General features: G+C 42.0%; 1 protein-coding gene across 1 annotated transcript; it reads right to left on the minus strand.

Moving 5' to 3' along the window:
• Positions 1–3,463: 3,463 nt before the first annotated feature.
• On the minus strand, positions 3,464–5,821 carry GPRIN3 (GPRIN family member 3). Its single transcript, XM_007450011.1, has one exon. The coding sequence runs from the start codon at positions 5,813–5,815 to the stop codon at positions 3,464–3,466; it is 2,352 nt and encodes a 783-aa protein (XP_007450073.1). The 5' UTR covers positions 5,816–5,821.
• Positions 5,822–22,715: the final 16,894 nt, after the last annotated feature.

Here is a 22,715-nt window from a genome sequence, read left to right on the forward strand (position 1 = left end):
ATGTTTAACTTATACCACTGATCCAAAACACAAAGCTTAATTAGGATTTTACTGTATATAAAGTAGTTGGTCTGTGGCATCACGGGTAATAATCCAGAAAGATAATTAGAAAAGTACTGAAGATACATAGATATGACAGTTGAAGGGATCACATTTTTCGTATAGTCATAAAGATAGTAAAATCAATATTTAAATTAAAAATTCTAATATTCACTGGGTAAGCATCTTCACATTTTAAACATTTAGATGTTTGAACTCATCTCTCTTTTGCTACGGTTTAAAAAATATCTTATACTTATTTACTTAATAAAATATCTCCTCCATTTATATGAACAACTAAAATGCATTAAAAAGGACCAAAACATGACTAAAAGAAATTAAGGAGAAAAACAGCTTTTAGCCCAATGTGTGTCATGCAGGTAAGCTAAAGTCAAACAAGTTCAAAGAGTCTGCCATGAACATTAGTTTGAAACTTCATTTGTTGAATGAAACTAAGGAACCGCAAATGATGTCCTGAATGTGTATATGCTGTGTCACAGATGGAAGTGAAAGAACATTTTCAAATCAAGGTTTTGTCCTGAGGGTCCTTAGGGGATCATAATGCAGAAACACTGCTGTCTTGAATAGGCTCCTGTTCACTGGATGATCTACTTTTGTGACTTGTTTTTCAAAGCTGTTCCTTCTATAAGATTCAGCAAGCGAGAAGAAAGCTTTTATAACATTTTGTGACAGTCTTTAGAGAGTGGTAAAGATCGAAAGTAAAAAATTAAAGATTAAGAAGTAAAGGTTAGTTTCAGTCCCAAAGAAAACCAGCTAAAGTGACTCCATAACACGTTAAGCTTTAATTTGAGGGGCATAACTACAACACCAAATTCAGTCTTAATTCATTGAATTTTATTAGTTTATTTTTAATGTGTGACCAATGCCTACAACTCTCTTCAGCCTCTGTTTCCTTTTACTATTTATAAATCATGTGGTTACTCCAAACTCATGAAAACAAATATTATCACCAGATGCTGAATTCTTCCTTTCTCCTCCTATTTTAATGCAGGGAACAGCCTGTTCCAGCCAGTTCAGAGCAGAGGGGCACCTGGGGCCCGCCCACCTGGAATGGGTACTGCTGACAGCTGCCACTGTGCACAGAAGGTGTTCTCCGTGTGTACACAGCACGTGTGAGGGAGACAGCCAGTGAGCGAGACAGGAGGGAGGTTACATACTGGCAAAGGCATCGTCTACAGAAGTGACATGAACACTACGACACATGGGTATTTAAGGCCCAAAGAGAGAGTTTTAGACTCAATTAATTAATAATAATTTGACTGCTAATTTGATGGTAATTTCTACTATAGATAGCCTTTTTACTAGAGGCCAATTGGTAAGAAACTGAAACACGCGCTTTATTAAAAAATTCACTGTAAGTTTCAGGTCTAACAACTCTAATTGCCATTCTCCGGCTCTGAGAATGCTGTGACTGGTCTACTTATACAGGCTTCATCGACAGTCCAATGGCTTTGAAAGGAATCAATGGCTATTTACTAATTTAGGTTATGTCCAGTGTAGCTTGTGGTGTTAAAGCTTACGTATGAGATCCACGCACCACCATATATATATTCAGAATCTTCAAAAGAGAATTTAAAAAAAAGCCAAAACAGAAACTGTGCATTTACTGCACAAATGGCATTTATGAATCTCTGGAGAGAGAATACACGGCCAGACAATCTTTTCTGGCTCGTCAAGGGCAGCTCATTTAGAGAAGGCAGCCAATGCCCCTCCAGCCTCTAACAGTGATTTTCTAAAAGCAAGGTGGAAACCAGCAACCTCCCTGCAAGTCCAGGAGGGGAAGCCTTTCAAGGACCCTCGCTCACTCCCCTCTTCCTCACTACCCTGACTCAAGCCACTGTTGGTCACCCCAGCCCAGTGCCCTGCACAGCACTCATGGGCCCCAGGGACACGCTCCCCTTACGGAGACAGGAGAGGGCTCAGCTCAAACAGGTGCCTGTGTTCTCAAGGACCAAGCCCACCCAAAGCTCAAAGCATGTTTTTGTAAAGGCGGCTTCTTTTATTGGGTTTGAAGGATGAGATATGATGGTATTTTTCTTAAAATCAAGAGGCTTGCAGAGGTTACCTTTTTACCACAGATTAGACGTAAGTAATTAGACGATATTAGTCTACATACAAAAACAGTAAGCGAGCTCATTTCTATTTGACTACATCTTCTATGAGAAGCTACTGAACCAAATCAAAACAAAACAAAAAAATGTATCCTGTTTACAGGAGTCTCAGTTAAACCTGTTGTTTTTGTTACTCAGGAGGCTTTCTTTTTTTCAACACAGAAAAAAGTGTTTGGTAATTGGCTATTTATAATTCCTTACCAGAACCATAACTTTCTCAGTAGAATGTCATCGGAGAACACCTGAACAACATAAAATTTAGCATTATCAATAATTTGAGGACTCTCTTCAAGAATTCAGTCTCACATACTTCCTCTAGGGTAAGGAAATATGAATTTAATCTAGTTACAATCACAGAGATGACCCTTTCCTTCAGTGCAGGAAAATGTGTATATATAAATTCATGTTTTATGTGGGCAGTATTCATAGTCAAATGCTGTGCTAATTTTGTTCCTAATATGACTTTCTTACGTTTATTAATGGGTATAACAAGGTTCATCAAAAGTGTTATCTGCAGATGTTTACAAATATTACTTCATATTTGGCATTTTATGCATTTGAATGTTTTTATTTAATATCTTCTGGCAGAGGAATGAGTCAAAGTTGTTTCCTTTTTTTTTTTTTTGCGGTACGTGGGCCTCTCACTGTTGTGGCCTCTCCCGTTGTGGAGCACAGGCTCAGCGGCCATGGCTCACGGGCCCAGCCGCTCCGCGGCATGTGGGATCTTCCCGGACCGGGGCACGAACCCGTGTCCCCTGCATCGGCTGGCAGACTCTCAACCACTGCGCCACCAGGGAAGCCCTGTTTCCATTTTTTACATGGTATTTCTCATCACCTACTTGAATTTTGTGTGGCATCAGCATTCTTATTGCAACAGACTAGAAAGTATAATAACCGTGTTTTCGCTGAGTGTTTTTGCTATTTTTAATATAAAGCAGGGATTTTAATGGAAATACCACAGTGTGATAAATTGAGTGAGTAACACAAAATGACATGGGTAATGATCACGTTATTCTATAAGCAACATCATATTAAAAAACCCACTGAATGTTATTTCCTCTTAATTAAGGTCGTAAACCTTCGGTGAAGCTTGCTTCTTTTCTTTCTTTCAAACTGAAATGATGTATTATTTATGGACCCCCAATCCAAGGACGCCACAATCCTTAATAGCAGTTTCCTCAAGTTAATGCTTTCTCTTCCTGGTCTCTCAGAAAACACTAAGCTTTGACATAGACAGAGGGCTATCTATGAAGACCGTAAAAGTATACAAGGGCTCCCGTACATGTTCCTTTTCAATCTAGTACAGAAGAAGGGGCAGGACGAATGCAGCAGTTGGGCCGTCGAAAGTTCTGCAACATGGACTGGAAAACACTGGGCTGCCTGCCTTTGAGCTTTTTATTTGAAGAAGTATCCGAGGAGATGGATCTCCGGCTCTGGCTGCTTTGAGATTTGATTAATTTCTCGTGTTCCCTGATTTGTCGCTGTAAATGGTTCTGGATGGCGACGCCCAGGGACTCTGGGTCCAGGGAAGCGCCGTACACCTCCCAGGTCATGCCCTGCTCGTCCCACACCACGTCCCGGACACGCTTGGACTGTTTCAACTGCAGCCTGGAGTCAGCACCCAGGTGCTTTTTCTTCTCCCCCGGAGTGAGTCCCACCTGGGCGGCAGCTGCCGTCACGTTTAACTTCTGCTCCTTGAGGAACTCGCTGACCCGGCTGGCCCGGCGGGGACTGGCTTTGACAGAGCGAGAAGGGGTTCTCTTGCCAGAACCGGGACTGGAGTCCCCCATGGAATCAGACGGCAGGCTTAGGCTGGTGGCTGTCTTGGGCTGTCTATTTTCTTCCACGCCGCCCTCCTGGCTCCTCCTAACTGGGGAGGGTGTAGGACTGGCAGCTGATGCGGTGCCTCTACTTTCTTGAGACTTAGGATTGAGCAGTACAGTTTTGGCCTCTGCCCTTGCCCTCGGGTCCAGGATATCCATACCAGAAGATTCTTGTTCTCTTACTATCTGAGGAGATGCAAGCTTCGTCTCTCTTGCATCCCCTTGATTCGTGAGATCCAAGTTCCCGGACTGGGCAGCTCTGCTGGCAGGGCCACAAGAGTTGGAGAGTTTCCAGTCTGGGTCCGGTTTGTGGCCATTGGTGGTTTCCGCTGCAAACTCAGATGGCTTCGTTTCAAATTTCCCTAATCCGTGACTTGTTTCAGCCTGACATCCTGCACTGATAGAAGTCTGGTCACTGAGGCTAGCTTTCAGGGAGGCAGATTTAGTCCCCGAAAGCTGTCTAGAGGCGGGCTCTTGCCCCACCTGGGTCATTCCCGCTGACCTCCCATCTTCTTTACACGTAGCCTGAGCATTACTGGATGCCACGTTGATTGATGAGGTTTTAAGGACCGCAGCCGGTAGGCTCACTGATTTACCTTCCCCCCGGAAAGCTGCAGAAACAGCTGCAGCTGACTGGATGTGCACCTCTGGCGTGATGCCAAGGCACTGACCCGCCTCCCGGGGGGCTGGGGTGCTTGCAGACAGCTCCAACGTGTGGCTTATGTGGCCACTGCCGCGGCAGACGACACGCAGCTGCTCTTGTTGTTCGAACTGCTCTGGAGCGGGGGTTTCCTTTAAGAACGCAGTGAGAATGCTGGGGCTGGTAGACACCGATCTGCTCTCGACACTGGCCACTGCCTGCACCTCAGCATCTTGCTGAGCCCTGGGGGGAACTTCCTTGATCTCATTTTCAGCTTGGTTGGTCATCGTACTCACTTCTCTGAACCTTGAACCCTGAGGCTGTGCTGGCGGCAGCGTCTTCTCTGGATCCAGAGGAAACGTGGACCCTTTGCTAGGGAGGCGGGATGATTGAGGTGCCACCGAAGTCACGGCCTGGGGGTCTGAGGTCGTGGGAGAGGGTGGTCTGTTCTCCGAACATCTAACTTCTCTGGCTGGAGATTCACAGGACCTTGTCTGGGAACCGCAAACGGCTTGCTGCCTTTCCCCTTCAGGTCCACCGACAGGAGCGGAGGCAGGACTGAGCGCCTTGGCTGCTGTATCTGTAGGTTGCACCATTCCCTGGATTGTTTCTTGAGAAGAAAAATAAGGGGGCACCTGATCTTTGCCACGGATCCCTCCCAGCGGACAACTTGACTTCTCAGCTTGCTCTCCATCTGCAGTTCTCTGTGATTTCACCAGGGTGTCTTCAGGTCCTGATGGGAGGCTGGAGTTGGGCTGGTCCCCTGGGATGGCCGGGTGGGTGTGCTGATTGGCTGGCATGGTGAATGTTACGTGTATCAGATCCTTTCCTGCCGCAGAACACGGGGCTGGCGCCGCGGGCTCCCTGCTCCCTGGCAGCTGGGTATTGCCAGGAAAGTTGAACGTGGGAGATGCTTTCCCCACCTCATTGACAATACCAGCAGGCGACATGGCTGGCTGCGGGGCCTCATCCTCACTGGCCTGCATCAGGGCCTCAGCAACTGTCCTGGGACTGAGGTCTGGCTCTGCAGGAGTGCCAGAAAGGCCATTGGTGTTCCTACCCAGGACGGCTGGTTGAGGCTGAGGTGAAGCAGCCTGAACCTCTCCCAGGTCCTCTTCTTTTCCAGAAGCTGCAATCAGGGAAGTTTTAGCCGATCTCAGAGAGTCAGGTACAGTCCCCATGGAATTTCTCTTCGGGAAAATCTCAGAGCTCGCCCCTGAGCAGCGCTCCCACTGGGAAGCAGCCGTAGCTCACAGTGAAGATGCAATCAGAGATGATTCCTCTGAAGGATCAATCTGTGAATCAAGGAAACAGTACCATTAATACAGTACAGTATTTGCGGATTGAAACTACACCAAATTGTCACTTGTATAAGATCTCATAAGCCCATGAAAACTTCTCTTCCCATATCTCTTGATATAAAAATAAATCATGGGAAGAAAGATTCTGGAAAAATTCTTTTAATTATACAGGTATTATTCTGATATATTAGTTTCTGCTTGCATCCCATCGCTGTCTAGCAAATAGGTTTTTAACGTATTTACCTACGCTCTTGATAATACCTCATTTGAGTAATCCGATTTACCAGGTATCAGAAAATCCTATAAAGCTACTGTAATCAAGTGAATAAGTATTGAAATAGGCCTAAACAGAATAGAATATCTAGAAATAGATCCAGATATAAATGAGGATTCAATATATGACAAAAAAGGCATTTCAGTTTGGTGACAAAAGGATGGGTTGTTTAATATAAGGGGCTGGCAAACTATTCAACCAGAAGAAAAGGAAACTAGATCTTTATCTTATACCAATTCCAAAAATAAATCTTAGATGGACTTAGAGAGATTAAAGGTTAAAATAGAAAATAAATAAATAAATAAATAAATAAATAATCCTGTTAAGAAAATGTAGGATCATAAATATAATCTAGGGGCAGGGTAGGTAGGCTTCTTTCTCGGCAAGGCAGAAAATACAAAAACTATGAGAGAAAACATCAGCATAGGTGACTTAAAAATGACAAAACTTTTGCGTGGCAAAAGATGACGAACAGATACGATAGGTTTAAAAATGTTTGTAACCTTAGAGGACAGGCAAAAATATCTGTAATATAGCAGAAGCTCTTAAAAATGTACAAGGAGACAAAATAATCCACTGGAAAAATGGATAAAGAATATGAAGGGACAGTTTGCAAGACAGGAAATCCAATAGCCAACAATCTTATGAAAAGATGATCAAATTCATTTGTACTCAAAGAAATGCAAATAAAGTAACAATGCGATTTTACTCTACACCAATCTCACTTGCAAAAACTTAAAAAAAAAATGTTATAACACCATGGCCTGGGGAGATCTAGTGAAGGGAAGTATTTTCGTTAATTGTATGTGCAAATGTGTATTGTTGCAGCTTTCTTAGGGAAGCAGTTTAGCTTTTAAAACTAAAAATACACACGTCCTTGACCCAGTGATCCTATCCACAGAAATAAAATACCAGCATATGTAGTTATACGTACAAGTATGTTTATTGAGGTACTATTTGTAGAGACAAAAAATTCAAAATAAACTGATCTCCTTGATTAGGTGGAAAGGCAGAATAAATCATGACAAAGCTCTATGGTAGAGCATTATACAGCCATTAAAATAAACAGTTAATTAGACTATAAGTTTTCACTTGGGAGAAATTTCCCCAAGGTATGGCTGAAGGAGAAAAGCAAGGTACAGAGAAGAATATATATGTTTTCATTTCTGTAAAACAATGACCTAAAACACTACATATGTATGTGTTATGTGTGTATGTACAGATGTGTTTGTGTATGATTATATAAATTCTAAAAATATACAGAATGAGACATATTAGGTGGTAAATGGAGGGAGTCTGATGACATTGGAAACAGGGAAAAAGAGATGGAGGTATCCGAAAGTATTTTGGATTTTAAAAGTATATTTTAAAAAGTATATCTGAATTTTTTAAAGTGTTTATGAAAATTTATTCATGTGTGTTTATGCATAAACATTTTTTTAGGAAGGAAAACCAGACTCCAGCAATGGTTCCGAAATTAGTAGATGACTGTTTTAATATTACCTCTATCACTCTTAGGTTCTGTGACCTCATGGGAATCACTTAATCTTTCTGCACCCCAAATTAACTCATTGGTGAAATGAATTATGTGATTTCTAAGGACTCTTCCAGATCCCCAAATCAAAGATCCTACTGTTTTGCATGTGTTGGATAATAAATCAAACAGCACAATCTTAACTTCAGCTTTAGGGTCCAAGTAAGGCAAAGGCAAATCTGGTTGAGCCCAGACTTTGAAAAGAAATAATTTTATATTTTGGTTCAATGTTATTTGGCTGATCTATCATATGACATCTAACAATAAATCCAACTTATCTTCTTCCCCAAACCAGCTCTTCCTTCTAACTTCATTATTCATATTAATAGGTTAAATATTCTTGGTCTTGACAGCCTTCTGCTCATTCAAACCATGTCCCCAGGTTTATACTCCATTTCTTCCTTTCTGGAGTTTTCTATCGCAATCACTTGTTGTGGCGCCAGCCCATCTTTCCTCTCCCTCTTTCACACCTGTCTTTATTACACCTTTAGTCCTCTCTCTGAGCCCCTCATCCTCAAACAGCCTACCCACTCTTCAAAGCCCCACTTAAACCCCATATCACTTCTGAAAGCCTTCTCAGGCCTTTCAGGTCATAAAGTCTCTCTCTCTTTTCAAAATCCTACATCTATGGTCATCTGCGTCCTTTGTATTGTGCTTTTTATGTACTGTTTTTGTACCGCTGTTACTTGTATAAATGCCTCATTTCTCCCAAAGTCCTTCAAGTCTCAGGAGGTAAGGGAACCAGCTTATTGATTCTTTTCTCTTCACTCCACAGGACACAGTGCAGGGTCTTGCGCACAAAAAAGGTGTTAATTGATTCCATTTCCCTCCAAAATGGCCATTATTAAGCCCTACCAAACTTCAAAATAATAAAAAAATTTAACCCATGGCATGAAATATTAATGAAAACACAATTTAAAAGAGGGCTATTTTTAGAAATAAGAACATGGTTGTATCTTATTTTTGAGATTTTATGTATCTGTAATCCAGGTTTAGACAATTAAAAACAAGTACATTGGCCACCTGCTACAAAAAGCTGGAAGGTCTAATAAAGGCAGGAGGACAGAACATCTCCTGTGTTACTTGGCTGGAGCCAAGAAGCCTGGCTTGTCAAAGGCGACTGTAAAATACGAGCACCTCAGAGTTCAGCAACTGAAAGTTGAAAGACTTAGAAAAGACGAGGGACTTCATTAAACTCACAGAAGTCACTGAGTTTACCCCCATTTCCCACAGAGAGCTGATTGGACCGGTTTATTTTTGAAAGGATGTTTTCTTTTGTTTGCTTTGTTAATAGTGGCTAAATTATCCATCAATTCAAGAATCAAAAAGAGGGACTTCCCTGGTGGTACAGTGGTTAAGAATCCGCCTGCTAATGCAGGGGACAAGGGTTCAAGCCCTGGTCCGGGAAGATCCCACATGCCGCGGAGCAACTAAGCCCGTGCGCCACAACTACCGAGTCCACGTGCCTAGAGCCCGTGCTCGGCAACAAGAGAAGCCACCACAATGAGAAGCCTGTGCACCGCAACGAAGACTAGCCCCGGCTCGCCGCAACTAGAGAAAGCCCGTGTGCAGCAACAAAGACCCAACGCAGCCAAAAATAAATAATAAATAAATTTATTTTTTAAAAAAATCAATCAAGAAGAAAAGCCCAGATTGCTTGGCTATCACCTGTAATTCGAAATCTCTTGATTCAAGGGTAGATAGGAAATCAGCACTACTCAAAACATATCTGCTATTTTAATTGTCACAGCACCTCCAGGAGCCCCGGAAAGACTGCTAAAGCTCAAGAAGCAGCCCTCCCTCATCTGCCCCTCGCCTCTCCGGCCAAATAGCAGAAATCTATAGCCTCTAATAAGTTGGACAAATAGGTCATTTAAAAAATGTAATTACTTGGTGGTTTAGAGTGAGGAGTAAAAGTCTTTAAAAGCAATGGGAGTCCATTGTGATAAGATTTAATAACACCTAAAAATGTGCTTGCAAACAGATGATCCACAGACTGAATAAATTCCTTCTGCAGGTCTGTGTGTGTGTCCTGTGTGATTTTCCCTTCCCTTCCCTCCCCTGCCTCTTCCCCTCTCTCTCCTTGCCCTTTTCCTCTTTCCTGCCCTTTCTTTTCTTTCTTTGTCCATTGAACTGATCTTTCATAAAAATCCAGATTTCTCTCTTCTGTTAAAAAAAAACAACACTCAGAAGGTCATTTCCAGGTAGCAACACAAGGTGGCGCAGACAAGGGCAGTCCCTCTAGAGGGCAGGGACGCTCCCGACTCCGGACTGCCCATTTCTCACCTAGCCCGCTTCACTCCTTTACACAACTTACCCTGGCTCCAATGGGCAGCTCAGTTTGAGAGCTTTGTTGTAAGTGCACTGACACAGTAGACTTCCCAACCTAATTTTCAGTCCTCTGAGGACAGTCTGGCACTGTGTTAGCCTCTTTAAAAAAACCTCATATTTAAGCTTTGATCTCTGTTAAAAGAAAAAAATCATTCTTATACTTGTTAAAATGATAAGGAAGATTCAGAAAGATTGAGCTCAACTCCACATACATACACAAGAATGTGTGGGGATTTATAACCAAGGGGTAGGTTTGTGTTGGGGAGGTTTGTCAGTGGATGGAAAATGATTAAGAACAGACATCAGACATCAAGGGCTTCCCTGGTGGCACAGTGGTTGAGAGTCTGCCTGCCGATGCAGGGGACACGGGTTCGTGCCCTGGTCCGGGAGGATCCCACGTGCCGTGGAGCGGCTGGGCCCGTGAGCCATGGCCGCTGAGCCTGCGCGTCCGGAGCCTGTGCTCCGCAACGGGAGAGGCCACAGCAGTGAGAGGCCCGTGTACCTGAGGAAAAAAAAAAAAAAAAAAAAAGAAAGAAAAAAGAGCAGACATCAAGGATAGGGGGATTCTTGCTGAAGGCAGGTCAGGTGATCAGATATCACCTGGGGGATGGTGAAGGAGGAGGAATTTGATTGGATATTAAAAATGATCAGATACGATGGGTGGGAGTATTCTCTCAAAACTGGCTTAGCAGGATTCTTTTTTTATTTTTTTTTTTGCGGTATTAGCAGGATTCTTGTTCTGCAAGGACAGACAGGGAAGCCCGAGACTGAAGCCTGATTAAGAAGTGGGCTCAGAGGAGACTGACTGAAGTTTGGTAAAGGAAGGAGTCCTCATCTTCTCATCAGCACCAGCAAATATGGAATTTCTTATAAGAGTCTCGGGAGCATTATGACTTCTTTCTGAATTGGGCACGGATCCCATAGAAGCTAATGGTATCTCTAAGTGAGTTTGTCTTTAAGTCTGATGGGAACTGGATTCTTGACAGCAGGTCCCTTTGGCGCTTTTGCCTTTAAAATTGTGAGCAAAGATTTAAAGCCTTGCTCCAGCAATGCAGCAAGCCTGCAGGGTTCACATTAACGACTTTTTACAGGGAAGGAAACTGAGGTTCAGGGATTAAGTAACCTACTCAAGGCTGAATACATCTAATTCCAGCTGAACTGAATTCTAATGAATGGTAATGCCTGGGCCCCTTCCATGTGCTTCCTTGTTATCTGTAACTCTGGAAAGAAAATGGAAAGAAAAAAAAGTATATCTATCTATCTATCTATCTATCATCTATCTATCTATCATCCATCACCTATCATCCATCTATCTTCAAAGGAGAGGGAAACTTCTTTTTGTAAGTCGTTTGCAACTTAGCAGCAGCCTGGATGGTACTAACACTGACTACAGTGGCACTCATAACTGGTCACTTTATGAAAAGCCCGGCTTGTTGAAAGCTGACATCACCTCTGCTCATTCTGAAAACAGTAGGTTCCACTAGGCTGCCACGCTACCTATTTTCATAACAGACACCCTTGCTTAATAAGACAGGTAGCGGGGCATCTCAGCCCTTTGTGACTTTCTCCAAAGCTGCTCCGGTGGGAAGAGCATTAGACAGAAAGAATGGAGAGAATGGCTTGGCAGTTCCAGACCAGCAAGATGCTGATACCCTGCAGGTGATGGTGATAATCCAGAGGGCAGCAGCTACCTTCGCCCACTTGACAACGGCTGCCCTGCTAGAACCAGGGCTCCAGGATGCCATCAAATCTCTTTAGTGATATTAGGAAAGTGTTCTAGGGACCTTGGTATCCCCGTCTCCACCCATCATCGGACAGCAGCCTTCAGATGGATGGTACAAAGACCCTTAGAGAAGAGTGAGGTGAAACATAAGAGACTATTAATCCTCAAGAAAAGGATAAAGAAAAAAATGTCATCTGGTATCCTATTTAATCCAATTTTATTTGCCTCCTTTAATCGGGAACGTTTGCCTGGATCATTTGCACTCTGAACCCAGCAGATCCTGCCAGGTCAGTTTTAAGGGGAGGTGATTCAATCCCAGGGAACACCCACAGGCTGGGAAAAGCAGTTGCTTCTTCTTTCTTTAAAAAAAATCATACCCTCACGCTAATAGCTGCCTCAAATGCACTCTTCAAAGATACCAGCTGAAAAATTGGTTCTTCCCTTCGAACTGCATCTGAAGCAAATCAGAAGGGCTGAAGAGACAGGCGGGCTGCTTTGCTTAGTGCCAACAACAGTGTCGTGGACTTTCAGTTATAACGACTGCTTTAATAAAGGCTTGTGAGAAACACACTGCATCCCTTCCCTATTCAGTTCTTCTTTTGTTCCACAGCGTTTTAGAAAAACAAATACATGGCTTGTTATCTCACTGAATTCCACGGTAAGCAGGGCTGGATAAAAACCAAGAAGTAAAAAGGGCCTTAAGAAGCATGAAGACCCCAAATATATCCTCCCTTTTCATCAAATATGATTTGAACAGACGGCTTCTAAATTCACAACAGATTAGAAGCACATAGTACAGCCAGCGCTTATTGCTTTTCCATATTCCAAACACTGTTCTTTATATGAACTTCTGAGTTCTGAGGGTTAACCTCAGAACAACTTTAGGGGCATAGGGTCCTACTCTGAGTTCCACCTTGCAGAGCTGGAAACTGAGGCAAAGTCATGCAAGTAGTAAGTGGGAGAGACCAGATTTAAATCCAGACCATCTGGTTCCAGAGTCCAAGTTGTTGACCAATTTTACACAGGGCAGAGACGGGCATTTTTTCTGGAGGCAAACTCAGGGATCTAGGCAAGAAGCATCATCAGACAATGAGGGAAACAAGAGAAAACTCAGAAAACATAGCCTTGAAACCATTTACTTGTTCACGCTAATAGAGGCAACACAGAAGTGCCTGCTCTTCATAAGGATTAATCCAATTTGGATGTTTTAAGGGTCAGAGAGTTTTCTGAGAAGCTGATGAAAACCATGGACTCTCGATAGAAACGCACATGTGCACACACACATACATGTTTGCAGATAATTTTAGAAGGTTCATGTCTGGAAACATTTCCAAGACTGCACGTTAGTATCCTTTTGTCTAAGGCATTGGAAAATGTCACAAAATGGAGTTTATCTGCCTCAAAGAGTTGCTATAGAGCTTAAATAAGTTAAATACTCTGCATGGTTCTTGGAAAATAACAGATACACAATCGGGAATTATTATTACTTAAAGATTATTATTTTGGCATCATTTACCTAAGAAGGTAGAAACTATGCAACCTCTTTCTAGAGAGTCCAAATTAAACGTTCTAACACTTAAATAAGTTTACTGTATGTTCTCCCAAACCCCTGCCCAAAGACTGTCACTTGAAGAGCAAAGTTTTAGCTAACTTGAAAATAAACACAATAATGAGCTCTATTCTTTTTAGATCATGTGGCAAATGTGACCTTTTGGGTTCTTTCTCAGCAAAGTCGACTCAGGTTTTAGTAACCTTCAAAAATTAACCCCTCAACAGCTCCACTTTCCTACCTGTGGAGATAATTCATAGCTAGATATCAAAGTTGCTGTTTTAAAAAGGCCTTGAAATCGGTATTTTTTAAACTTGAACTCTTCTAGGGAAGAGATGATTAAAATATTTAAGTTTTGCTATTTCTTTACCTTCCCTCATCAAGCTGTCTCTTATCATTTACTCGGTTTGCCTGATAGATATTCAAATCTGAATGTTTTCCTTTTCTCTCACAATTCAGCTTTGAAGGTCTTCAACTGCAAGCTTATTTTAACTGGAAAGAGAAAGCAACAGGATCTCAGGGCTAAATGGTAAACAACAAGCTATTGGAAATAAACCCAGCAGTTTGGCTTTTGCATTTTTTTTTGTATTTGCATTTTAAACTCAGCTAGGATCAAAGCTGCCCCGCATCCCAATTTTCTGCAGGATCTAATTAGCGCCACTGAGCCTTACAAACAAGGGTTCTTGCCCTTGCTTAGTTCTCTCCGACCTTGCTGGTCCGCTTATGCCCTTTCCCCACCCACACCTGGGGCTTCTCATTAAAACAAGGCCTCGCTCCACCCGCTGTCCGTCAAGCCCCGTGCCTGCCCAGGTGTGGTGGGCCTGGAGGGGGCCGCTAAGCGGAGACCCCTGCTAGCGGGCAGTGGGAGGAAAGCTTATGAGTGATTTCTGTGTTTAGCTCAAGTCACACTGGGGCCTTTAGTCCTGCTGAGTTGGTAAAGTGTCTGGTAGCAGCATTTGCAGTGATGGACACAGATGTGAAAAGAGAGCTGTGCACGAACAGGTCAGTCGGGGCTCTTCTCTCCTAGAGAACAAGGTGGGGAGGTGGGAGAACGCTAAGTCAGGAAGCAGACGGATCCCTCAGGGCCCTGAGCCTGGCTCTTCTGCTGTTGGTAAGGAAGGAGGACCCGAGTGTCTGGGAGAATCTGGGAGAATCCTCTTGAGAAGGAAGAGTTTCTTTGCTGAGGTCAGGATCTTCTTTGGGTTTGGTCTGAGTTGTGATTAACAAAAAAGACAGAGATTTAAACAACCTGTCACTCTCCTGCTTTATACACTGTAAAGTACTAAGTTAGGCCTCACTGAGGTTCTTAGAATTTTTGATTTTTGCCCTTCAGGAGATTTCAATCCATTTGAGGAGACGAGACAAATTCAGTCAGAAGCTATAAATGAGCAAGCTAGTATATAATTAAGTGACTAATGCTGTGGTAATAAACCACAGTTTACAGAAGTTTAAGTTAGGGGAGAGGCCCATGTTTCTTATTAAGCTGACACTTCCTGGTACAATTCCTCTGTCGGCCAGAAAATATTACTTGCCTTAAGTCTAAAGAAAACTGGACATTTGAAATTAGGAGAAAGTGAGCAAATAAGAGTAAAAAAATGGCCTTTGATTAAAAATAAAATAGGGCTTCCCTGGTGGCGCAGAGGTTAAGAATCCTCCTGCCAATGCAGGGAACACGGTTCGAGCCCTGGTCCAGGAAGATCCCACATGCCGTGGAGCAACTAAGCCCATGCGCCACAACTACTGAGCCTGTGCTCTAGAGCCCGCGTGTCACAAAAGCCCGTGCGCCTAGAGCCCGTGCTCTGCAACAAGAGAAGCCACTGCAATGAGAGGCCTGCGTACTGCAATGAAGAGTAGCCCCCACTCACCGCAACTAGAGAAAGCCCGCATACAGCAACGAAGACCCAACACAGCCAAAAATAAATAAATAAAAAATAAGTTAATAAAAAAAAGAAACGAGAGAAAAATAAAATAATCCCTTAAGTCACACTGAGACAACTAGAAAGTACTGTTAACATCCATTCATTCATTTAATAAGCTGAGTGCTTTCTTTGTGCCGGATATTCAGGATACAGATAAATAAGATACATTCATGTCTTTGAGGAGCTCACAGTTCCTATAAATCATTAATTTCAATACAATATAAATGTTGGAGAAGAAACAAAAACCAAATGTACTATAGAAGCACAGAGGACTCGTTATTTTATTTGGCACAGACCTTAGGTCTCAGAGTCAGGGATCCTCAGCTTTGTAAGAGATGTATTTAATACCATCAGCAGGATGTAGACATTGATCTAGGGCAGATGCCCTTACTCTGCACTACTGCCATTTTGGACCAGATAACTCTTTGTGGGGCAGGAAAGACAGGTGACTGTCCTGTGCCTGTAGGATGTTTCCCAGCATCCCTGGCCTCTACCCACTAGATACCAGCAGCACCTCCACCTCCTAGTGGTGACAATCAAAAATGTCTCCAGACATTGCCAAATGTCTCCTGGGAGGCCAAACTGTCCCCAGTTGAGAACCACTGATCTAGGAGACAAACTTATCACCTTGGATAGAAAGCAACATCTTCAGAATGGACACCTGTGAGTTGATGTGAGACCCTTTGAATTTTCTCCAGGTACACATGAATTAACGATACAGTTTTCTGCTCTCAAGTTAAAGATAGTGTTCTTCATACTCTACCTGTGAGAATGCAAATGTTGTTTTGAGAATGTAAATTAATACAACTTTTATAGAGAACAATTTGGCACTATTGGTCAAAAATACAAGGTCAAATACACTTTGACTCAACAATTCCACCTTAGGTACTACTTAGGTAACCTTATGAGTAAAATAAATAAATAAGTGTACTAATTGATATAGGTACAAGGTTATTCACTGCATGAAATAACAAAAGATTAGAAGCAATGTAAATGTCCATTAATAGGGAGTGGTTACTTACAAAAATTATGGCGCTTCCATATAACGATATACAAGCAGCCTGATTTAATAACAACAAAACTCTTTATGTATTGATATGGAATAGCTTCCAAAATATATTGTTAAGTAAAACAACAAATAAAACAAAACAAAATCACAATGATAGTTAGAAAAAACCGTAAGATACAGAGCAGTATGTTTACTGGGCTACCAACTGTATTAAAAAAGGAAAAATGAATATCTTTTGCTTGTATATACATAAAATATCTCTGCAAGGATAAGTAAGAAATTGCTATCAGAGGAGGGTAACTGGGTGCCTGGGGGGTAGGATGGGTGAAAGACTTTTCATTCTATATCCTTTGGTACTTTTTGAATTTTAAACTATATGAATGTATTACCTATTCAAAAATAATTGAAAATTTAAAAGCTGGTGCCCCTTTGCCAGGCAAAACTGAGCATGCCTGCACCCTGAAGCTTTTCTATCATTGGTGATGGATTTGTGCCGATCTGTCCTCCCACACTCTTTCCATCTGCTCTTTGCTCTGCAAGGAGATGAGCCCAGAATGCAACCAGTTAAAAAGAAACCATAATTTCTTTATCCATTTTTGTTATCTACAAGCTTCAAGCTAGATGATGTAATTATTTTGTTAAAAAGACATAATTTCTTTATCCATTTTTGTTATCTACAAGCTTCAAGCTAGATGATGTAATTATTTTTCAAAGTCAAGAGCTCACAAATGCTTTTTAAAGCGATGTCTGTTGGGCCACAAAATAAAGTTTACTTAAGTTTCTTTTCCCAGACTCTCTGACTCCTTTTTATCAGTTGATTTCTTTTTTTTTCCCTCCTTTCCTATTCTTGGTAGCTTGAGCAGTTGGTCCTCAAATCATATATACCTCAAACAATAAATCCAAGGATGACCTAAAGCCAAACTCTGGGAAACTGGGTCAAACCATCAATGAAGATGATTAAGAAAAATTTATTTATTTTGCCGATATTTTGAGAATCAACTACATGTTAAGACTAAAGTTTAGAAAACATATTTTAATTGCCAGTTATCGAATCCACCTCTTCTATCTCTACCAGGCTTAACTGAATTTATCACATCTCACAACAGTGCCATATCACACTCCTTGGTCTCATTTAGCCAGTTCTGAAAAACGTACCCTTCACTTTCTGCTCATGTTGTCATTCTAAAACAAACATATACTATGTCACTTCTCTGTGCAAAACAATTTTAATGGTTCCCCATTACCTATAAAATAAGACACATGCTCCTCAGCACAGTTTAAAAAATGTCCTTTACTATCTGATCCATTTCTCTTGTAACAGTGATATCCTCTCTCATCATCTGTCAGACCTTGTATGTTACTTACTTTTCTTCCAGCAAGCTTCAAAGAGGGTTATTATCTTTATTTTACAGATGAGAAAACTGGGGCTCAGAGAAATCCAGCTCACCAAAGTTGCACATTCAGTAAGTGGCATAGTTGGAATTCAAATCCAGGTGAGTCTGAACCCACACTCTACTGCGTCCAAGAGCACAAAATGGGAGGTAAAAATGAATTCATGATGTATGCACATTAAAGACAGCAAGGGGGGAAAATCTGCAAAGCATTTTGGAAAGATAATATCTCCCTAAGACCTTTTCTGATCACATCAACCCAAAGTGATTGTCCCACCTCTTGTCTCTGGTAGTAGATTGTTCATTGTTGTACCAACGGCACCTTGTACATCGTGCCTCATCCTTTGTCCTCCAGGTGCAGAGGGCACAACTAGTGCAGAGGCAGGAGCTTGTGGGGAAGAGCGACGAGCTTAGCATGGCAGCGGGAGCTGAGTAGGAGGGCAGGGGAGTGAAATCAGGTGGAGGGATCGCACAGGGCTTCTGTACGTCTTCGCTCATGTGTCGCCTTCCCAATGAGGTCCCTCCAGACCAGCCTATTATTAAATCGCCAGTCCTCTGACTTCCACTCTCTGTCACTTCTGAAGTCCTACTAAGCTTACTTATAATTCTACTTCTGGGACCTGAGCCTAAGGAAGTAAACAAAATGACTGGTAAGTGTTTGTGAACCACGAAGCTCACTGGAGGGTTATACAGCAGAAGCTCTCTGCACAACCCCACCCAGCTAAAGAGCTTTCCACTCTCAATGCAGGCTTAACTGGTGAGGCTCATAACTCATGGAACCTTGTAGCTGGTAGCCCTCTCTCTGGTGGTCCTGCCGGGTTCTGCTTCTATCACTTACATCGTATTAAGACCGAGAGTCAGTGGCTCTTCCTGAACTTGCCTGTGCCAGTTGCCCTTGTTCTTGTCACCCCATCATTTGACTACAACTGTATTGCATTACAAGGATAACTTGAGGGAAAAAGTGTTTTTGTTTCCTGGAAACTAAGTTGAATGCTTTGGTAAGACTTGACAAAGGTGGGTGACTACAAAAAAGGAGCGATTGAATTAGGAATGGGTGAGACAGCTATAAAAGGGGAAAATAATTGTAAACACTTAACATTCTTAATTAGAAATGCTTTGCTTCACTTTGACAAAACTGAAGTAGAAAAATATTGAGAGTCCATTAAGGGTTCACATAAGAAAGAGGTTACAAAATTCCAACTAGCGGTTCTATTCTCAAAGAAAACATCTGCCCTGTATCAAAAGGCTAGTGAATGATGCAAACTCAAATGTTTTAGCTGGAAGGAAAAAAAATCTTAGGAATATACGTGTCATTTTCATAATTCCTCATTTTCTCTAATTTTGATCAATTGTATCAGTAAGTTGTGATGCTACAGGCTGCGAGAAATTTATATGTAATATAATATGTAGATATTATAATACATATGTAGAAATACATATGTAGAAAGAAAATACATATGTAGAAATACATATGTAGAAAGAAAATACATATGTAGAAAAAAATATTAGAAGGAAATGTGTAAAATGGTGAGTCAATATATAGTAGTTTTATGGGTGATTTTTAAAACTTTATTCTTTTGTACTTTTAAAACCCTGTAAACATAGTCAGTTCAGCTGTGTAAAACTTAGCAAAACATGTAAATAAGAGTAAGAATGGAGAAACATGATTACTGCCGAATCAAACTCCATAGCCCTGAGGCTTCCTATTTTATAACGCATGTTAAAATCTTGGGTTTCCCATTGCTAAGAGTATTCATGGTGTAAAAATGGGAAGGATGTTTTTCTCGTACATTGCGCTCTCAGACCTTGTTTTATCTTGATGCACTCTCTGGGTTTTCAGCTATTACACCAGCTCTTTACTTTGTCTAAACCAGTTCTGCATGCGAGCCCCCAGTATACAGTTAGACTCCGCTAGATACCTGGGAAGAAATCTGGGGTTAAACCTGCCCCATTGAGGTAGTCTTCTATGTTGCTGCCTTAGACGGATTACAGTCGCCCTGACGTCTCTGGTTCAACGGCATTTACACGCCTTTCCTAGGAGTTGCTTATCACTGCTCCTGTGCAGTCGTGGACCTTTCCTGCCTGGGGTCCAGCCAGTCTCTGGCTTCTGCTTTAAGCCACTTACATGCCACAGTCATTTCTCTCCTCTTGTTTTTAAGACGTATTTCCTCCTCTTCCTGTTTGTTAACGTCTGAACGTGCTACATGAATTTGAGTCAGACCTTGAATGACAGGGAAGATTTCAACTGTACACAGGGGAAAGACACAGACACAAAAAGAAAGACGCAGGCATGGAGAAAATATACCAGTTACTCAAGGAAGAGTGGGTTGTCCTGAAAATTTAAACATAGTGCACTCATACGCAGGAGTGTCACTAAAAATGTTTACCAGCTAGTACACGCCTGCACGCACATGACTTGTCAGATGGGATGCTATCTGTAAAACAACCACTACTGGTATGCAGTGCCATAAAAGTGGCCACTGGGAGCTAAAAGCTGATATGGTAGATCAGGTGAGACTGGAAAACCTTTAATGGCTTTGTTGACATATTTGGGGTTTTCTGGTGGGCAGTAGGAAGCTACCAGAGCTTTTCCAACAGACCAGTGAGACAATTAGAAAGTTTACAAAGGAAGCAGGTTTCGAGTTGCACTGACTAGTTGAAAAGAATCCACAGTTAGGAAGATTAATTACAAGGCTACCGCCACGTCAAAGGTAGGTAGCAGCCCATCAATGTCGTTGGTAGTAAGAGAAAAGAGATGTGAAAACTATGGCAGAGGTGGCATGTGGGAAGCAAGGTGAGGGAAGGAATGAAGGATGATTCCAAGATTTCAAATCAGAGTGACTGGGAGGATGTTGGGAAGGTTGACAAGACGATTAAAGAACAGGGATCAAGGCTGGACCGGAAGACTTTTAATGGGTGACTGTTGCCAAAGGTGGGTGAATGGCATGAACTGAGGGTTGGGGGCTTTAGCTACTCCCCACTGCTCTCTCTATGCCCCTGAATTCACTCCAAACCCATACAATCCAATAAAAATAGTGCACTTAATATGCAGCCTCCCTTTGCAATTACAATGGCCCTGCAATTCCCTTTTATATAGAAATTCTGGAGCCACTACTAAGGTACCTAAGTGGTGAGAGATGGGACTAGCAGGTCTACCAGCAGTAGTGTGCTGGATCTCTGTAATCAGTAGGTCTGTAATCAGTGACATCACCGGCAAACTCCAAATCTGAGGGGTATTTTTCTCCCAGAGAGCCAGTTGTCAAATATTTATACCATTCTTGAGAAGCTGGCTACGGAAGTAAGGAAAACAGTGAAGCTCCTGAATGATTGTAAGGCAAATCAGTTGGAAGGCGAAAGGGAGAAGCATATGATTTTGGGGTATGCTGGATATACACGTTATCAAGGTTGAAGGAAGGTGGGATGGCAGAATTTATTCCCACCTGGAAGGAATCCCTAAACATTTCTCAGTTAGTTATTAGTTTCTCGAGAGAAAAATTCCTTCTGATTTTTAAGACAGTATTTCATACTCCAGTACAAATTATGTTTTTCAAAGATGGCCATTGTAGGTGGCACCTGTGGCAGTGGTGCCATCCTTCCTGTGGCAGTGGTGCTGCTGGATTTCCTCTGCAAATTTGGTTAATAATTCAACTGAGCAATAATGACTTTTTTTCAGTGGGCTAGCATGCTTAATGTGTAGCAGTTTTTAAAAAGATAACAATACACCTCAATAGTATATCACTAGACTTCTCTTTGAGGGCACCTTTCTGGAAGTAGGTCTGTGTTAAAATGTCCACCCCATCTCTCTACAACCACATCGGCCTGGACTTTTTCCTCCCTCCTCCAAAAGGCTAGTGTTGTTGGTATTCAGTCTTTTCATAATGAATCATTTCTAAGGCTTAATCCCTCAACTGTGAAATTTATTACAGAAATTGTTAACCAGAGCAGGCAGGATACAAGAGGTGATTATGCCTAAATGACATTTTGGTTGGATTAAGGTTAAGATACCCATTATTTAGAACCCTATTCTCCCATACAGGACAAAACACAGTTCTTCAAGCCTACTCAGGTGTTGAAAAAACTATAGATTAAGCAACAGGGATTCCCGTTTTCAAGGCAATGATTAGGCACTATCAAAGAATCCAACCTTTCGCTATGTGGTTTGATACATAATTGGTGATCAAAAATGGCTGTGGAGAAACAGGAATCTTTTTCTGTAGCGATAGGATTCTCATTGCACTAAGCTTTAAATCAAATATTCGAGGAACTAAGGTAATACATGTCTCTTTCACTTAAAACACTTTTAGAACTGTCAGCTTAATTTAGCCAACCAATAGCATGTAAATCTTGAGCATTTATTTATTCTCTTAGTCAACCTGAGTATCTTTAATTCTCATTCGGGGAGAAAAATACTACACGAGACCTGTTGATTAATTACCATTTTAAAGTTACCAAAGCAGAGTACATAGTGACATGAAAAAACATAAAGGAGGTGAGGAGAGGGTTATGATAAATTGATTGACCATAAAAAGGACAAAAGGAGTGGGAGAAAAAAAGATAAAGGGTTTCCCTTTATCTGGTGGTCTTAGTACAGCTTCTCAGGGATGAAGAAAGTAGCTTAACATTGATAACCTCTGGGGTCTACATCAAATCTTTGTGACTAAGTCAGTCTCCTTACAATTTGCTTTGATGCTAAGAAAACAAAGGTCAGTTAACTAGAATCAAATTAACTTATCAAAGTTGCCAGACACAGGTAGGCCTCACTGAGTCTACACTGAAATACAAATGGTTCATCTATTTCCTATTCTTTCAAACACATTTTGTTTTGTTTTGTTTGTTTGTTTGTTTGTTTGCGGTACGCGGGCCTCTCACTGCTGCGGCCTCTCCCGTTGCGGAGCACAGGCTCCGGACGCGCAGGCTCAGCGGCCATGGCTCACCGGCGCAGCCGCTCCGCGGCACGTGGGATCCTCCCGGACCGGGGCACGAACCCGTGTCCCCTGCATTGGCAGGCGGACTCCCAACCACTGTGCCACCAGCGAAGCCCTCAAACACA

Source organism: Lipotes vexillifer, unplaced genomic scaffold (genome assembly GCF_000442215.2).
Source record: "Lipotes vexillifer unplaced genomic scaffold, Lipotes_vexillifer_v1.1 scaffold178, whole genome shotgun sequence".
In the NCBI taxonomy this organism is placed as follows: Eukaryota; Metazoa; Chordata; class Mammalia; order Artiodactyla; family Lipotidae; genus Lipotes; species Lipotes vexillifer.

Excerpts from the sequence above, each read along its gene's own strand:
- GPRIN3 (XM_007450011.1), bottom strand. The coding sequence starts at position 5,815 with ATGGGGACTGTACCTGACTCTCTGAGATCGGCTAAAACTTCCCTGATT.